Source organism: Episyrphus balteatus, chromosome 2, assembly GCF_945859705.1.
Source record: "Episyrphus balteatus chromosome 2, idEpiBalt1.1, whole genome shotgun sequence".
NCBI classification, from domain to species: domain Eukaryota; kingdom Metazoa; phylum Arthropoda; class Insecta; order Diptera; family Syrphidae; genus Episyrphus; species Episyrphus balteatus.
This window is the reverse complement of record NC_079135.1, coordinates 29,317,080-29,331,711: the sequence shown is the minus strand read 5'-3', so window position 1 is coordinate 29,331,711 and position 14,632 is coordinate 29,317,080. Positions and strand designations below refer to the sequence as shown.

The following is a 14,632-nucleotide window of genomic DNA, read 5'->3' as shown; positions in this document are numbered from 1 at the left end:
TGGTATGAGAACGAAAAATAAAAAAGATTTAATTATATTTACCATGGAATATTTAATTTTAATGACAAACTCAAAAAGCTTGCTTTTATTTTTCATTGAGTTTTCATATAAATTAAAATTTTGAAGGAGTGAGGTGCAAGTAAAAGTATGAAAAATAATTGTGCAGTTTGTGATAAAGCGATCAAACTGGTGAACATTAATAAATTAAGTGTCCTTGGAACCACGAATAAAGTTCCGCCAACTTATTCGCTGAAAAGAGTGTTGAAAATTCCGTAGTTCATCAGCAAATTTTGAAATAAAAAAAAAATTTTAAGTTGGTTAGTCTCCCGATGAGACTTATCATTAAAAAGTTTCATATTTGCCTGTTCTGCTATCTGTTGACATACCACAAAACCACATAAAGCATGCAAAAATTCAAAAGAAAATAATGTTTCTCCTTTTTTTTTATACGCTAATGAAAATGATACTCTATTTCTTGCCAAAAAGGTGTTATTACTCCTTAAAATCAATTATACACCAAAACTTTTCTTATTAAATACAATTTGACTAGACCAAACATTTTTTCCAATAAGCGAAAAGTTGCGAAAACAAAATAAAACATTTATTTGGCTGGAAGAGATTTTAAAGAGATCATGAGTCACACGTCTGTGGTACATCAATCCATAGCAGATCTAAATTCTGTGTCTTATTCTATTCTATAAAGCTTCGCGGATGACACTTGGTCAAAGATTTAAGCCTTCACAATATGAATAATTAGTAAGTTCTGTACAAAAAAGATTTCTATAAAAAAAAAGACTTTATTTTTACAAAAAAAATAAGTAGAGGAGTTTTTTTTATTCAGTTACAATAAAGTTCATTATCTAACTTGGTAAGGTCTTCTTTTTAAAAACCATTGAAGTGATCACACTACCAACTTTTCCACCAAATTTAAAAGTTGGCGTTGGTATTGTACAGAATTTATCAAACTTCTCGTTAAAACTTAAAATTAATTCCTCATCAGTCCAATTGCAGGAAGTTATAACAAAGAAACTGTTCTCATCCATCATTCCTTTGACGCAATCTAAATATAATTCTCGTTTTTCTTTTGGGTTATCTGGATTCAAACTTATTGCATCATAAGTTCCTAGAAGACATTGTTTTAACCAAATGAATTAAATTTCTAAAGAACTAACCTTTATCATGAACAACATTGAATATTCCTAACTTTTGGCACTCATTGGCATCTAACAAATCAAGAACTTGGTATTTGATATCGAGTTTTTGATCTTTGGCAATATTCGATGCTAGTTCAACAGCTTTTGGTGAATAGTCGACCCCTAACAGATTTGTGTAACCTTCATTTGCAAGCTCAACTAATATCATTCCATTGCCACATCCTTAAAATTAAAGAAACAGCTTTAAACAAATTCGTGGAAATGTATGTGATCTTAGTTTACCCAAATCAATAAATTTTGCATCATCAGCGATGTCATCTCGCTTCATTATCCAATTGACGACTCGTATTTGGGAATCTTCATCGAACCAAATTTCGCCGACATCACCGTGACTTTTGTAATTTTTAATTTCTCGCTGGTAGCTTTTTTCCCAATATTCTTTGGTTCCTAGTTCGGAACCATTTAGTTCTTCAACAGACATGTTTCTGGATTGGAATTAAAGCGAATAGTCTCAAGAATTTGCAGGTTTTAATGAAGATTTGAGTTGAATCTTCAGATTGAAACGTTGTTTGTTTTATGAAAGCTGGAAGAACCAGTAGGTATTTTGTTAGTGATCTAAATTTTAATTGTTAGAAGACTTTTTTAATTTTGGGAGTCTACTGGCAGGTTAAAAAATTTTAAACAATTTCTTTTTATTAATATTTTGGCTTTTTTTTTTATTATTTGCGATGAATTATTTTGTATTTTGTTATCATCGTGCAATTTTTGACATTTGAATTTCGGATAATTTTTGACATGCATTCGCGAATCCGAAAAATCTGAAGTCCTAACTCCGAAACTACGCACACAAACTAAAAAATTTAAGGCTGAACTTCCATCCATTTTTTGTTTTACATTTAAGAAATTCATATTTTGTTAAAATTTAATAAATCTGTTCTGTAACTTTTATAACTGGCGATAAAATGTTTAAATGACTTAAAAATCTATTTTATCTCATCAAAATCAAAGAAATTTTGTTGAAAATCATAATTTATTCATAAATTCTGAATTTTGAAAGAAATTTAGCTTTATTTATGAAAATAAATGGATTGAAACGTTTATCCCCAGTGATTAAAATACAGGGATTAAATACAATTAAACCATTGACCAATAATTTGAAAGTGAGCTAAGCACTATTAGCCGTTTTTTATTATACCACTTGATCCATATAGATTCGTGATCTTGATGAAAAGCAAGATCTTATGTAGTTGTTGTAATACGTGTTAATTAATGATCTATATGGATGAAAAACGGCTATTGTATCATTGTATTGACATCAAAATCGATCAACTTAAGGCTTGGCCACATTGGAGGGTATGAGGTAGCGGTACGGGTAGCAGTAACGATATTTTGTATATTACATCTGAACAAGTGTCAGTTTGGAATTTTGTTCATACAAGTACCCGTACCACTACCGCATGACCCTTCGGTGGGGCCAAGCCTTTACTCTAGTTCACGCATGTTCTTGGCTATTTTAACACCTATGGACTTTTAACCAGAGTTAAACCTCAGCCGTAACACCGACTTAAGAGGAAAAAAGTAGCTGAACCACGCTTTAAATATTTGCACTGGCTTTTTAAGCTGGTACGCTGATCGAGCTAAATATGTTAGCCAAACAAAAAATGGGATTCATTTTAGCTCGGCTAAAATTTTTCTATAATTTGTATGGGAGCTAAAATTTAGCGCGAACTGCATACCAGGCTTTAACAGAGATTATATGCTGAAACACTGGATGAACACTAAAAATTTAGAGAGAGTACCCATTCCAAAGGCAAACCGGTTTTTATACAAACAATCTGCAGCAGTAGCGACTTCTTTGACCATCGACTGGAAATCAGTGTGAAGACGAAGGTTCTAAGTTTGAGATTTTTTAAAACAAAAATTTAAGCCTGGTACGCTGCTCGCGCTAAATTTTAGCTCCCATACAAATTATCGAAAAATTTTATCTGAGCTTAAATGGATCCCATACAAATTATCGATAACTTGTATGGGAATTTTATCTCGGCTAAAATTTAGCGCGAGCAGCGTACCAGGCTTTAGGGAAATTATAAAAAAATAAAAAAATTTAAAAAACACTCTGTTATGCTGGCAATACTTTTTACCATTTTCTGAACGCTCCCCAAAAAATGCCAAAATGGCTATTTCTTTTTCTGTTTCTGTTTTTATATAGGAAAAATTTTACAATCAGCAAAAATCTTTGAAAGAAAATCAAAATTTCTATTGGAAATAATTCATCAAAATTAATAAGATTGGTGTAAATATGTTCAGTGTTATTTGTTTTATAAGGAAAAGTAATTTAATATTTGCAGGTTCACGTAGATTTCTGGTTTAAAAACATTTTATCAGACTGTCGGTCTAATAAAAGCTACACAAAAAATTTGTAACATTTATGCCTCCTCAGAGGAATATGAGTCGAGGTGGTGGTTCTGGTAATGGTGGCCCTAGAGGCGGATTTGGTGGTGGTGGTGGACGTGATGGCGGTGGAAGAAATGGTGACTTTGGGGGCGGCGGACGAGGAGGAGGCGGTGGAGGAGGAGGAGGAGGTGGCTTCGGCGGCGGTGGTGGCGGAGGCGGCTTCCGTAATCGCAACGACGATCGCGGAGGAAACCGTGGTGGAAACCGAAGTTTCAACAGAAGCGGTGGAAGTGGTGGCGGCGGAGGATTTGGCGGAGATAGACGCGGTGTCCGCACTGGACGCGTCGAGAAGTTTGGAGGTCGCGGCGAAAGAAGATCAAGTCGCCAAAATGGTGAGTAGTGACCTATTTAAAAATCTTCGGGTTTAATTAGCATAAAGACAGGTAGAATAGTAATGCTTTTGAATTATGATTTTAAATTTTTGAAAAACGATAAATCAATAACCTCTACAAATTTACCGTTGTATTTATGTTTAAGTCGCATTTTAACATTAGCCGGTTAAGCTTTAATCGATGTTGAGTACATTTTTACAGACTAAATTGCCAATGTTATTATAGAGCTGTATACTTTTAAGTTTTGACAGTACTACAAATTGTTGGTGCATACTGCAACACAGTTGTATTAAGCAAGTACAGGTCGTTTCAAATCAAAACTCCCATGGAACATTGAGCCAAAAGTGTCCTGGCTTTGCATAGTTCGATATTCACGGGCAATACAAAAAGGCATACAATTATTTGATTATTTATCATTTGAAGGCAGTTGGTATAACTTTACCGAAGATATTCTTATAAGACTGGGTGAAAATGCATCAGAAATATTCAGTTTATATGATAGCAACTAGAGATGCCGCGAACTATTCGACCACTATTCAGTATTCGGCCTATTTTTCTGGTATTTGGTATTCGGCCCAATAGTTTAACTATTCGGCCGAATACCGAATACCAAATGGAGAAGAAAAAAGACATAAATTACACTGGTTTGCAAAATAAAACTTTTTTTTTGTTGCCGGAACCAAAATATACTTTTCTGAAGGTTTTCGGTGTGCTGAACTCGAATCCGAAGTCAAAACAATTCTAGCAGCTCGCGTTTTTGAAATATTACCGTTAGAAAATGCAAAACAACGTTTTTTTTTGACTAATTGTAACGGTTTCTAAAAGACCTGTCTTTCTTCTTTCAAAATCTGTTTAAATCTTTCCGATATCTTTCGTATAGGTCGAGATATCTTAAGATGAAGTAAGTGTGTTTTGCTCAAAAATAATAGAAAATGTAATAACTTTATAATACACTGGTAAGCCAAGCAGCACATGTGTTGTCGAAAAAATTTTAGCTGTTGCTGACTACATACTTAATACCCTTTTCAAAAATGTAATTAAAAGACTTTCATCAGCTCTAGTTTCTTAGTTTCAGCAAAGTAGATATAAAACAGAAAACACATGTATTTACTTAGAAAAACTTTATTTAAAAAAAATAAATTAACCATTAGTTTCCAAAAAACTTCGTTTAAAGGCTCTCCTCTGGTGTGCTGACTTTGGAAAATGACGTATAAGAGACCAACAATAGTCGGACATCATATTCGTATCCCAGAATACATCCTCTATGATTTTTGAGCAAAACACACTTACTTCATCTTAAGATATCTCGACCTATACGAAAGATATCGGAAAGATTTAGACAGATTTTGAAAGACGAAAAAAAGAAAAAACAGGTCTTTTAGAAACCGTTACAATTTTAATTTTAAAAAATTTTCTTACATGAAAAAAAAAAAACGTCAGAAGTAGTCAAAAAAACGTTGTTTTGCATTTTCTAACGGTAATATTTCAAAAACGCGAGCTGCTAGAATTTTTTTGACTTCGGATTCAAGTTCAGCACACCGAAAACCTTCAGAAAAGTATATTTTGGTTCCGGCAACAGAACCCTTGTTAACCAGTGTTATTATACCAAAATGTGTGTTTTATTAAAAAATTTAAATTTTAGTACTTATAATCTACTAAAGGCAAGTTGTGGTGAATGAAAACTATTTGTTCCGCATTTGTTGTGTAGTAAACGATTACGTTTATCTTCGTAGATAAACGTAACTTCAAAAAATAGTCTTTTACTGTAAACACTTGCCCTAGGAGAGGAAAGGTGGACTTTAGCAAATGTTGTCAAAATTGGAAATTTGATAGTATGTGTTGACCACCACTTGTAAGGGTCCGCTGTTCGATCTTGGCGAACAGTCCTCATATCAGTGTTGCCATGAAAATGTTTTTAAATTTTTTTAAATTTGGGACACTCAATTTGAAAGTTTGCGAACAGCTGTCAGCAAAATTAATACCGAGAATATTTTTCCTCGCTCAAATTGTTAAATTTTCTTAATAGTTGTATTGTTATCCATTTTCCTCTATAAAATTAAAATCGTACTGAATTTTTGTTACAATTTGCATTTGAGAAAATGAAATGTAAAAATCAAGAAGGAAATTTATACAACGTTATGAACAAACTCCAGCTGATTTGAAAACTATAGTTAAATAACAGAAAAAATTGATATTTTTGGCAAAATAAATGATGTCTTAATTTATCCTAGGCCTTACTTTAATTACCATTTTATTAGATTTTTTGGAAACGTTAAGTTTCAGTTGCAGATTTATGGTTCTTAAAAGTCTGGGAATAGGTTGAAAATGCAGATAAATCTGCACTATTGGCAACACTGCGATTTTAGATGTCTACCTTTGCCGTAGTAGGTAGTGTGTTCAGACATTTATCTTTAAAGTAGTCCAGTTATTCATCGTTACAATACGATGTTGTTGGGAATTTTTTAAGCCACATCTATTCTTGAGAGTATAAACTGTTTGAAATTACCAACGTTTTTTTCTGATTATCCTTGGCCGAATATTCGGCGGCCGAATATTCGGTATTCGGCCAAATCGATGTTCGCGGCATCTCTAATAGCAACTCAAGTTCAGATAACGATTACAAATTTTTAAAATTCTATTCACATCTTTTTATTTGTATAATTGAGGAGTAAATATCTTATTATTTTTCATTTATTTTGGAGTCATCACCATAAAAATCATTAATAAACAAATTCAGATTTTCCGTTAGTTTATTATTTTCTCTAGCATTTCTTTCATTCAAACAAGCATGATTTGTTGTTATTTTTGAGTTAATTTGTCGTAATGAAACAAAGTTTTTTGTTTCATTACGGGCTCCGTTTTGTCTCCGACTCTCTTCCTCATTTTCATTAATGATCTGCTCTCTGAAACTTCTAATCCATTAAATTGTTTCGCTGATGATAGTACCCTCAGTTTTTCATATTCGTTTGAGGATTCACACCCAAGTCCTTCGGATGTGGAACTTCAACGACAAAATATGATAAGCTCATTAAATTCTGATCTTGACAGCATTGTTCAATGGGGAATAAGAAATCGTGTAGAATTTAATGCATCAAAAACACAATGCTGCTTACTATCATTAAAACGGAACCTTCCACCCATGCCACTATCAATGAGTGGCACTTGCATCGAGGAAACTGAGAAACTTTCCATTCCATTGAGTGTAACAAACCACCTTTTGTCTAGCTGTAATCTATAAAGCTTACATTCGACCAAAACTTGAATACAATTGTCACATCTGGGCAGGTGCTCCGATAACGTATTTGAGTTTCTTGGACAGAATACAAAAACGTGCTTTCAAAATGATAGATGATAGATCGATAACTGAGACAATTGCGTCCCTAGACCACCGACGTAATGTGTCATGTCTCTCGTTGTTTTATCGCTATTTTTATAAACAATGTTCAGATGAAATAGATAGTTGCATTCCTCCCCTGAAAAAATTTAACCGTAATACTCGCGCTTCTAGGAATGCTCATCAGTTTACCCTTGAGCCCAATTTCGGACGTACCGTCAAATACAGAGATTCTTTCTTTAGCCGCACCACACGAATTTAGAATATATTACCCGCCTCTGTTTTTCCCTGCCATTTTAATGTCCAGAGCTTTAAAACTAATGTGCATCGGTTTCTCCTTTTAAATCCCTCCCTATTTTCCTGAAGCTCGTACTGTGTTTAACATATTAAGGGTATTTAACTCCCTTTAGTGCGCGTTAATTATAAAAAAAAAAAATAAGTTTTTATATGATCTTAGAGCCGTTTGCTGAATCGAAACTTAAGCATTTAAGTTCAACATAAATCCAGTTTACGCAGAAGAAAAAGTATGAAATAAGAGTTTATGTATGTTCAACGACGCTGTTATCGACTGTTCCGGACAGAAAAGAACACGTTTTTGCTGTTCCTTGAGGTTTTTCTGTTCTGAATTGTTCTAGTTTTTTGTTCATTGACGCTGTCTAGAACAGTTAAGAACAGGATTTTCTGTTCTTGCTTTTGAGTAAGAACAGGTAAAAACAGATTCGTGAAAACTGTCAAAAGCAAAGCTGTCATTTTTTTGTTTATGTTTTGATTTGGTTGTGCGAATACTTCTCGTGTCCTCGTGGTTTTTGCATCTAATATTAAAAAAAATTGTTTAAGAATATTTTTTACAGTAAAAACACAAAAAAAAGAAAATATAAACGAGAAAAGAAAAACAAAAAATTCACACAATTCACAACTTGTTGTTTTTTTTTTTTTATTTTTACAACTGACGTTTAAATGACTGTTCTAACTTGTTCTCACATTTCTCACGAAACTGTGCTGTCCTGTTCTGATCTAGAAAAATCCTCGTTGAGCACAACTTTTATGTTCAACATAAATTATTTAAGTTTCGATTCAGCAATTGGCCCTTAACTCTTAATAATTATGTTACTCAACTAACAATAAAGTAATACTGCTTTTAGATTTTATTCGGTTATGTTTGCATTCTTTTCTTATTTGTTTTTAAAAGCCATACAGAATATACTAAAAGACCCCGAATTACTAAAAAAATGAGAACATAACACAGAGATGCTTTGTATCTCACCTGCTGAAATACGCAAATAATTTAAACAAAATTATATACAGCCATGGACAGAGAAATAGCACACTATTGAGAAAAATCATGCGAATCGAATTTTAGATATTAGGAATGCTTTTTATACATTTTTTTCTTTTGGTATATTGTCGAAATAAAGTGATGGAGACAAAAATATCTTAAAAATACCGTTATTTTCTATATTTATTTGCACTAGCAATATAATGCTTTTTCTGTCTCTTTCGCTAGTGGACACAGAAATAGCACACATTTGTTTAACCGTTAAGTTTTTATTCCGCGTTCAAAAGTTGTAGACGAAAATGCATTCATTTTATTGCTACTATTTAATTAACAAGTATTTTTGAAAAAAATAGGCAGACAAAATTATTAAACTGCGAAAAAAAAGAGAATTACTTTTGATCTTCATAGTCAAGGGAAAAATTCTTCTCAATTAGCTTAAACTCTAAATTTTTCGAATAAATGATGGATAAAGCCATTTATTTAGAAAGAGCAAATAGAAATTTAAACTCTGAAATTAAATTGCGTTAACTTCTTCCCCGCAAAACTTCCATACAAGTGGATAGAGCGATCACAAAGAAACGCAAATATGTGCCTTTTAAGTCATCTCGCACGATTTTGCCCGAAGTAAATATAGAATTCGGCGAAAAAAGTGTCAAGCAGACTTTTAAGAAGGATACTTAATGATGCTGAGTTGTACAGACAGGTAAGCAAGAAAAATCCAATGATATAAAAAGACACATGAAAGATCACCTAACATAAGCTAAAAAAAACATCTGAATAAAAACATGCAGTTTTGAATGAGAGTCTTTTGGAGTGATGAAATAAAGGTTAACCGCATTGGAACCGATGACAAAACATTTGTCCATCGCCTAAAATGTTAAAAGGACAAGCCATCTCAAGACGATGAAACTAAGAGAATTGGATTTGATGGTCTGGGGCGCATTTTCCTGGCATGGTAAGAACCCATTGGTTAGGTGGATGGCAGAATTGATAAATTCTTTTGTCTTAATATTACATTAGAATACCGAGGAACCATATTTCTCACCAGTTAATTAGATATTCATAGATGACAATGACCCAAACATGCATCAGAAATAGTACAAGATAGGTTTTCGGACGAAAAAATCGATGTTTGCACCTAGCCATCTCAAATTCACAATCTTAACCCCATAAAAAATTTATAAATTGATGTCAAGCTTAAGCGTGGGAAAAGAAAATTCAAAAATTCAAACGATCTTTGGGCCAGAATCAAAGAAGCGTGGTACCGTACTCCACAAAGTGGATACCAGACGTTAGTTGAAAGTTTACCAAAGAGGTGCGAAGGAACTTTGAAAAACTGTGGTCTACTAACAAGTTACCAACTTAGTAGTATTGAATTTATTGGAAATTGTAAGAATTTTTGCTTAGAAATGATTACACCGGCACACAAAAAAAAAAAAGTGTCATGAACCAGAAATCAGACCTATCTTTCTATATGTTTTTGGGCACGCTGAATCCGAATTTGAAGTCCGTTTGGCCCTGTCACCCTCCAGTTTTGAGTAATATGCAAAAAACTCAAAAAAGGTAGTTTTTGGGGTCTTTTTTACACTTTTCTCAAAACTGAAGGGTGACCGGGCAAAACGGACTTAAAATTCGGATTCAGCGGTCCCAAAAACATATAGAAAGATAGGTCTGGTTTCTGGTTCATACAACTTTTTTTTTTGTGTGCTAGAACTGTCGCGACATGTCGCTGTCATACCCGGCACACAAAAAAAAAGTTTCATGTACCAGGAAGCAGACCTATCTTTCTATATGTTTTTGGGACCGCTGAATCCGATTTTCAAGTCCGTTTTGCCCGGTCACCCTTCAGTTTTGAGAAAAATGCAAAAAACTCCAAAAAAGTCATAAAAATTCAAACAAAATGCACTCACAGCTCAAAACTGGAGGGTGATGGGGCCAAACGGACTTCAAATTCGGATTCAGCGTGCCCAAAAACATATAGAAAGATAGGTCTGGTTTCTGGTTCATGACACTTTTTTTTTTTGTGTGCCGGTGTTATTTTTATGATTTTCGGAATGTGTGCTATTTCTTTGTCCACAAGAAAAAACGGTATTCTCTACAAATTATAATTTTTAAAAATTGAATTGAAATAAAATAATTTATAATTATTAATTTTATGAATCCCTATAAGCTAATGCATGCCCTGATATAAACATTATAATATATAAGTTAAAAGGTCCCAAAAAAATCCAATTTGTGTAAGAAAAATCAAAAGTGTGCTATTTCTTTGTCAATAGCTGTATGTACATTTTCGACGATTTTCATGATCTCGACTGGTCCTACAGCTTACCCATTACTGATTCACTTTAAAGATCCACATATGGGGTTCTAGGTTTTTTTAGGCCAAACTGAATGCAGTTGCCGTTTTATTTCGGTTTTTTTTTTCAGGAGTTTTTGGGCTTGCAGCTTTGCTACGTATGCTATTGGCTTCTGAGATGTGTTCAGGAATCATTTTTTGTACATGACACATATGTACATAGGAAGTTATCCGATTAAATTTGTAAATTTGCTAACAATTAGGCAAGTTATTAACTGATAGTACCTATAACACTAAGAACTTAAACATTATAAATAAGTTATTGAGTTTATTCCTAATTAAACCCTAAAGTAACCAGACTATAATTGAATCATTTATTTTCAAAACATGATAGTCCATTTTTTTTTTTCAAAATTCGTTTTTTTTTTATGCAGCTAGCTTCACTCAAAACTAGATGGCACTCAAAAAATTGCTGTTTTAAAAACCCTGTTTTTTAAATCTCTCGTAGCTTAAAACTGAATTTTATGGCTTACGCCACTTTTGTTCTCATAGCTTTATATAACTTAACTTTTCACATGATATTCAAAAAGTAAAAATGCACCATTCAGTACAAAAAACTAATAAAAATGCGATCAAAAAACACTGTCTTATAAAAAGAATTTATTAATTTTATTTTAAGCCATGAAAATTAAATCTTTTCGCCAAAAACATGTTTCAAAATTCCATATAGCATTGCACAACTGTAAAAACTATTATATAAATGAAGCGTTGTGTCAAAATTTGAAATCGATTGATAAAGAACTTTTCTAGATTTGCTATTAAAAGCAAACCAGACACGTTGATTTCAACTTAAGATTTCTCGAAGAACAAAAGAAATATTAAATTTAATTCAAATGGATTTAGAAAGACAAAAATCAGTTCTTTTAGAAACCGTTACATATTTAATTAAAACAAGTAACCAAATGCTAAGAAATAACCTCGAAAACTGTTTAAAAGGGGCACTTTCGATTTTCTAACGTGAATATCTCAAAAACGTAATGTGATAATATAATTTTTCTATCTTCGGATTGATCACACAAAAAACCTATAGAAAAGTACCTATATCTTAGTTTCTGTAACAAAATTCTTGCTGACCAGTGCAGATCTCATTTTGAGATCGCTGGTAAAGGGTAATAATAATAATTATAACACCAAACATAACTGTTAGTATACACAGATGCCTTTGATATCAAATTCACTTGCACAATTGGCAAATTACATCTTATTTTGAAGAGTTTTTAAAAGAAGTCGAAATACATATGTATGTCTTAAATTTTTAAATCGTCCCATTGTATTTTTCCATTCCAGGTCAAATTGTACTTATAAATCTTAATCTCTTTTCGCCATTTATAAAAAAAGTTTTAAAATAATAATTTTCTTACTTTTGACATTTTTAGATTTCGAGCCAATTGATTGGTCAGCGGTCGATTTGCCACCTTTCCAAAAGGATCTCTACAAAGAACACCCCAAGACCAAAAACCGCCCACTTCATGAAGTTGAAAAATACCGAGCTGATAACGAAATTACCCTCAAAGGACCAGCTCCAAATCCAATTCAATATTTCGACGAAGCCTGTTTCCCCGATTATTGTATGAACGAAATTCGTAGAAGCAATTACACAGCACCAACAGCTATCCAGGCACAAGGCTGGCCGATAGCTATGAGTGGATTTAATATGGTTGGTATTGCAAAAACAGGTTCTGGCAAAACACTTGCCTTTATTCTGCCAGCAATTGTTCATATCAACGCTCAACCGCCCCTCCAACGTGGAGATGGTCCAATTGCTCTTGTACTTGCACCAACCCGTGAACTTGCCCAGCAAATACAATCCGTTGCCAATGAGTTTGGCTCTACCGCCTATGTGAGGAACACATGCATCTTTGGCGGAGCTCCTAAACAAAAACAAGCCTACGATCTTGAGCGAGGTGTGGAAATTGTTATTGCCACTCCTGGGCGTCTTATTGATTTCCTTCTCACCGGAACAACTAATTTACGTCGTTGCACGTATCTGGTTTTGGATGAAGCCGATCGCATGCTTGACATGGGTTTCGAGCCACAAATTAGAAAAATCATGAGTCAAATTCGACCGGATCGACAGATTCTAATGTGGAGTGCCACTTGGCCAAGAGAAGTGCGCCAATTGGCGGAAGATTTCCTTTGCGATTATATTCAAATCAATATTGGCTCTTTGGAGCTCTCTGCGAACCATAACATTCGACAACATGTTGAAATTTGTCAAGAATCGGAAAAGGGTACCAAGCTGAAGCAACTTCTATCCAATATCTACGATGCTCCAAATGATCCTGGAAAGATTATTATTTTTGTGGCAACGAAGAAGAAGGTTGACGAGCTTTTTAGATATATTGGAGGTTTTGGAGTGCGCTGTGGCGCTATACATGGTGATAAATCACAATCGGAACGTGATAACGTTCTTGGTGAATTCCGACATGGAAGAACAAACATACTAGTGGCCACCGATGTTGCTGCGCGCGGTCTAGATGTGGACGGGATTAAGTTTGTCATCAATTTTGATTATCCACAATCGTCGGAGGATTATATTCATCGTATAGGACGAACGGGCCGGAAACATTCCAGCGGTACATCGTATGCCTTTTTCACCAAAAAGAATGTAAAAAACGCTCGAGGATTGATTGATGTTTTGAGAGAAGCAAATCAAGATATCAATCCACAACTGGAACAATTGGCCAGATCTGGAGGCGGAGGTGGTGGTTTCGGTGGAGATAGAAAGAGATTTGGCGGAGGTGGAGGTGGTCGAGGCAATAGTGGAGGCGGTGGCGGAGGTGGAAGAGGCTTCGGCGGTGGTGGCGGTGGAGGATCTAGATTTGGTGGTGGTGGCCAGAGAAGTGAAAATGGAGGTGGAAACAGATTTACAGGAGGCGGTGGCGGGGGAGGTTTTGGAGGTGGCGGTGGTGGAGGAATGAATCGAGGTTTCAATGGCGGCCAAAATGGTGGCAACATGAATGGAGGACGATTTAATGGCGGTGGTGGCAATAATGGAGGATTCGACGGATCTCGGAGAAACTTTCCCTCAAGAAACTAGTATGATTAAATAATTTAAAAAAACTATAATTTTTGTTTTCTCTCAATTTTTCTCATAAAACAACCCTCGTGCTAAGGCCCGAAATTATCCAAAAATACCTAATTATTATTTTCAATTTTGAATAAGTTTATATTCTTCCCAATATGTATTTTAATTTTTTAAATGAATCAAAATATTATTAAAAAAGAAAAACAAAACTTCCGTAATATGAACAGAGTTTCATGTTTTCCATCTAAAATCTAAGTTATATGATTCAATAAAGAAATTAATAAAAAAAAATGTTATACATTTTGTGATTTTATTTTAGTTTGTTTTGTTATTTGTTGTTATTCTCATTTCCTCCCTGGGAAACATTGCCAAGCAATGTTAATTTAATTCTTCATTCCCGGATATTCTGGATAATTAAATGGCAATTTAAATGTCATTTCATAATTCATTCATTTCAATTCATGATTTTTTCCCTGGATGTGAATTGTAAGATCGATTTTAAAGAACATATTTCCAGGGAATACAAAGTTCCTAGAAAAAAAGGACTAATCATTGTAAGTTTCACGTGGAAAAAAAAATATTTTTGTTCTAAAAGCTATTGTGAGTTTCATCAAAGAAATTAGTTTATCGCAAACTGGTTTGTTGTTTGCCACCAAAATTTTAATGAAAAAAGAACGGTCAGTAAAAGGGTATTGTTT

The 14,632-nt window shown here is 33.8% G+C and overlaps 2 protein-coding genes across 3 annotated transcripts; one reads left to right on the top strand and one right to left on the bottom strand.

The window, feature by feature from the left end:
- Positions 1-785: 785 nt before the first annotated feature.
- On the bottom strand, positions 786-1,936 carry LOC129910241 (EEF1A lysine methyltransferase 2). The gene is made up of 3 exons (XM_055987539.1): positions 1,437-1,936; positions 1,173-1,376; positions 786-1,123 (listed from the first exon to the last, which is right to left on the bottom strand). The coding sequence occupies exons 1-3, from the start codon at positions 1,633-1,635 to the stop codon at positions 861-863; spliced, it is 666 nt and encodes a 221-aa protein (XP_055843514.1). The 5' UTR covers positions 1,636-1,936; the 3' UTR covers positions 786-860.
- A 1,377-nt stretch (positions 1,937-3,313) lies between these two features.
- Positions 3,314-14,252, top strand: LOC129910233 (ATP-dependent RNA helicase p62-like). 2 transcript variants are annotated; one of them, XM_055987524.1, is made up of 3 exons: positions 3,314-3,447; positions 3,503-3,940; positions 12,283-14,252. In XM_055987524.1, the coding sequence occupies exons 2-3, from the start codon at positions 3,583-3,585 to the stop codon at positions 13,944-13,946; spliced, it is 2,022 nt and encodes a 673-aa protein (XP_055843499.1). In that variant the 5' UTR covers positions 3,314-3,447; positions 3,503-3,582; the 3' UTR covers positions 13,947-14,252. The 2 variants fall into 2 exon arrangements, with proteins under 2 accessions (XP_055843499.1, XP_055843500.1); XM_055987525.1 differs by having other exon boundaries at positions 3,317-3,447; positions 3,513-3,940.
- The last annotated feature ends 380 nt before the right edge of the window (positions 14,253-14,632 follow it).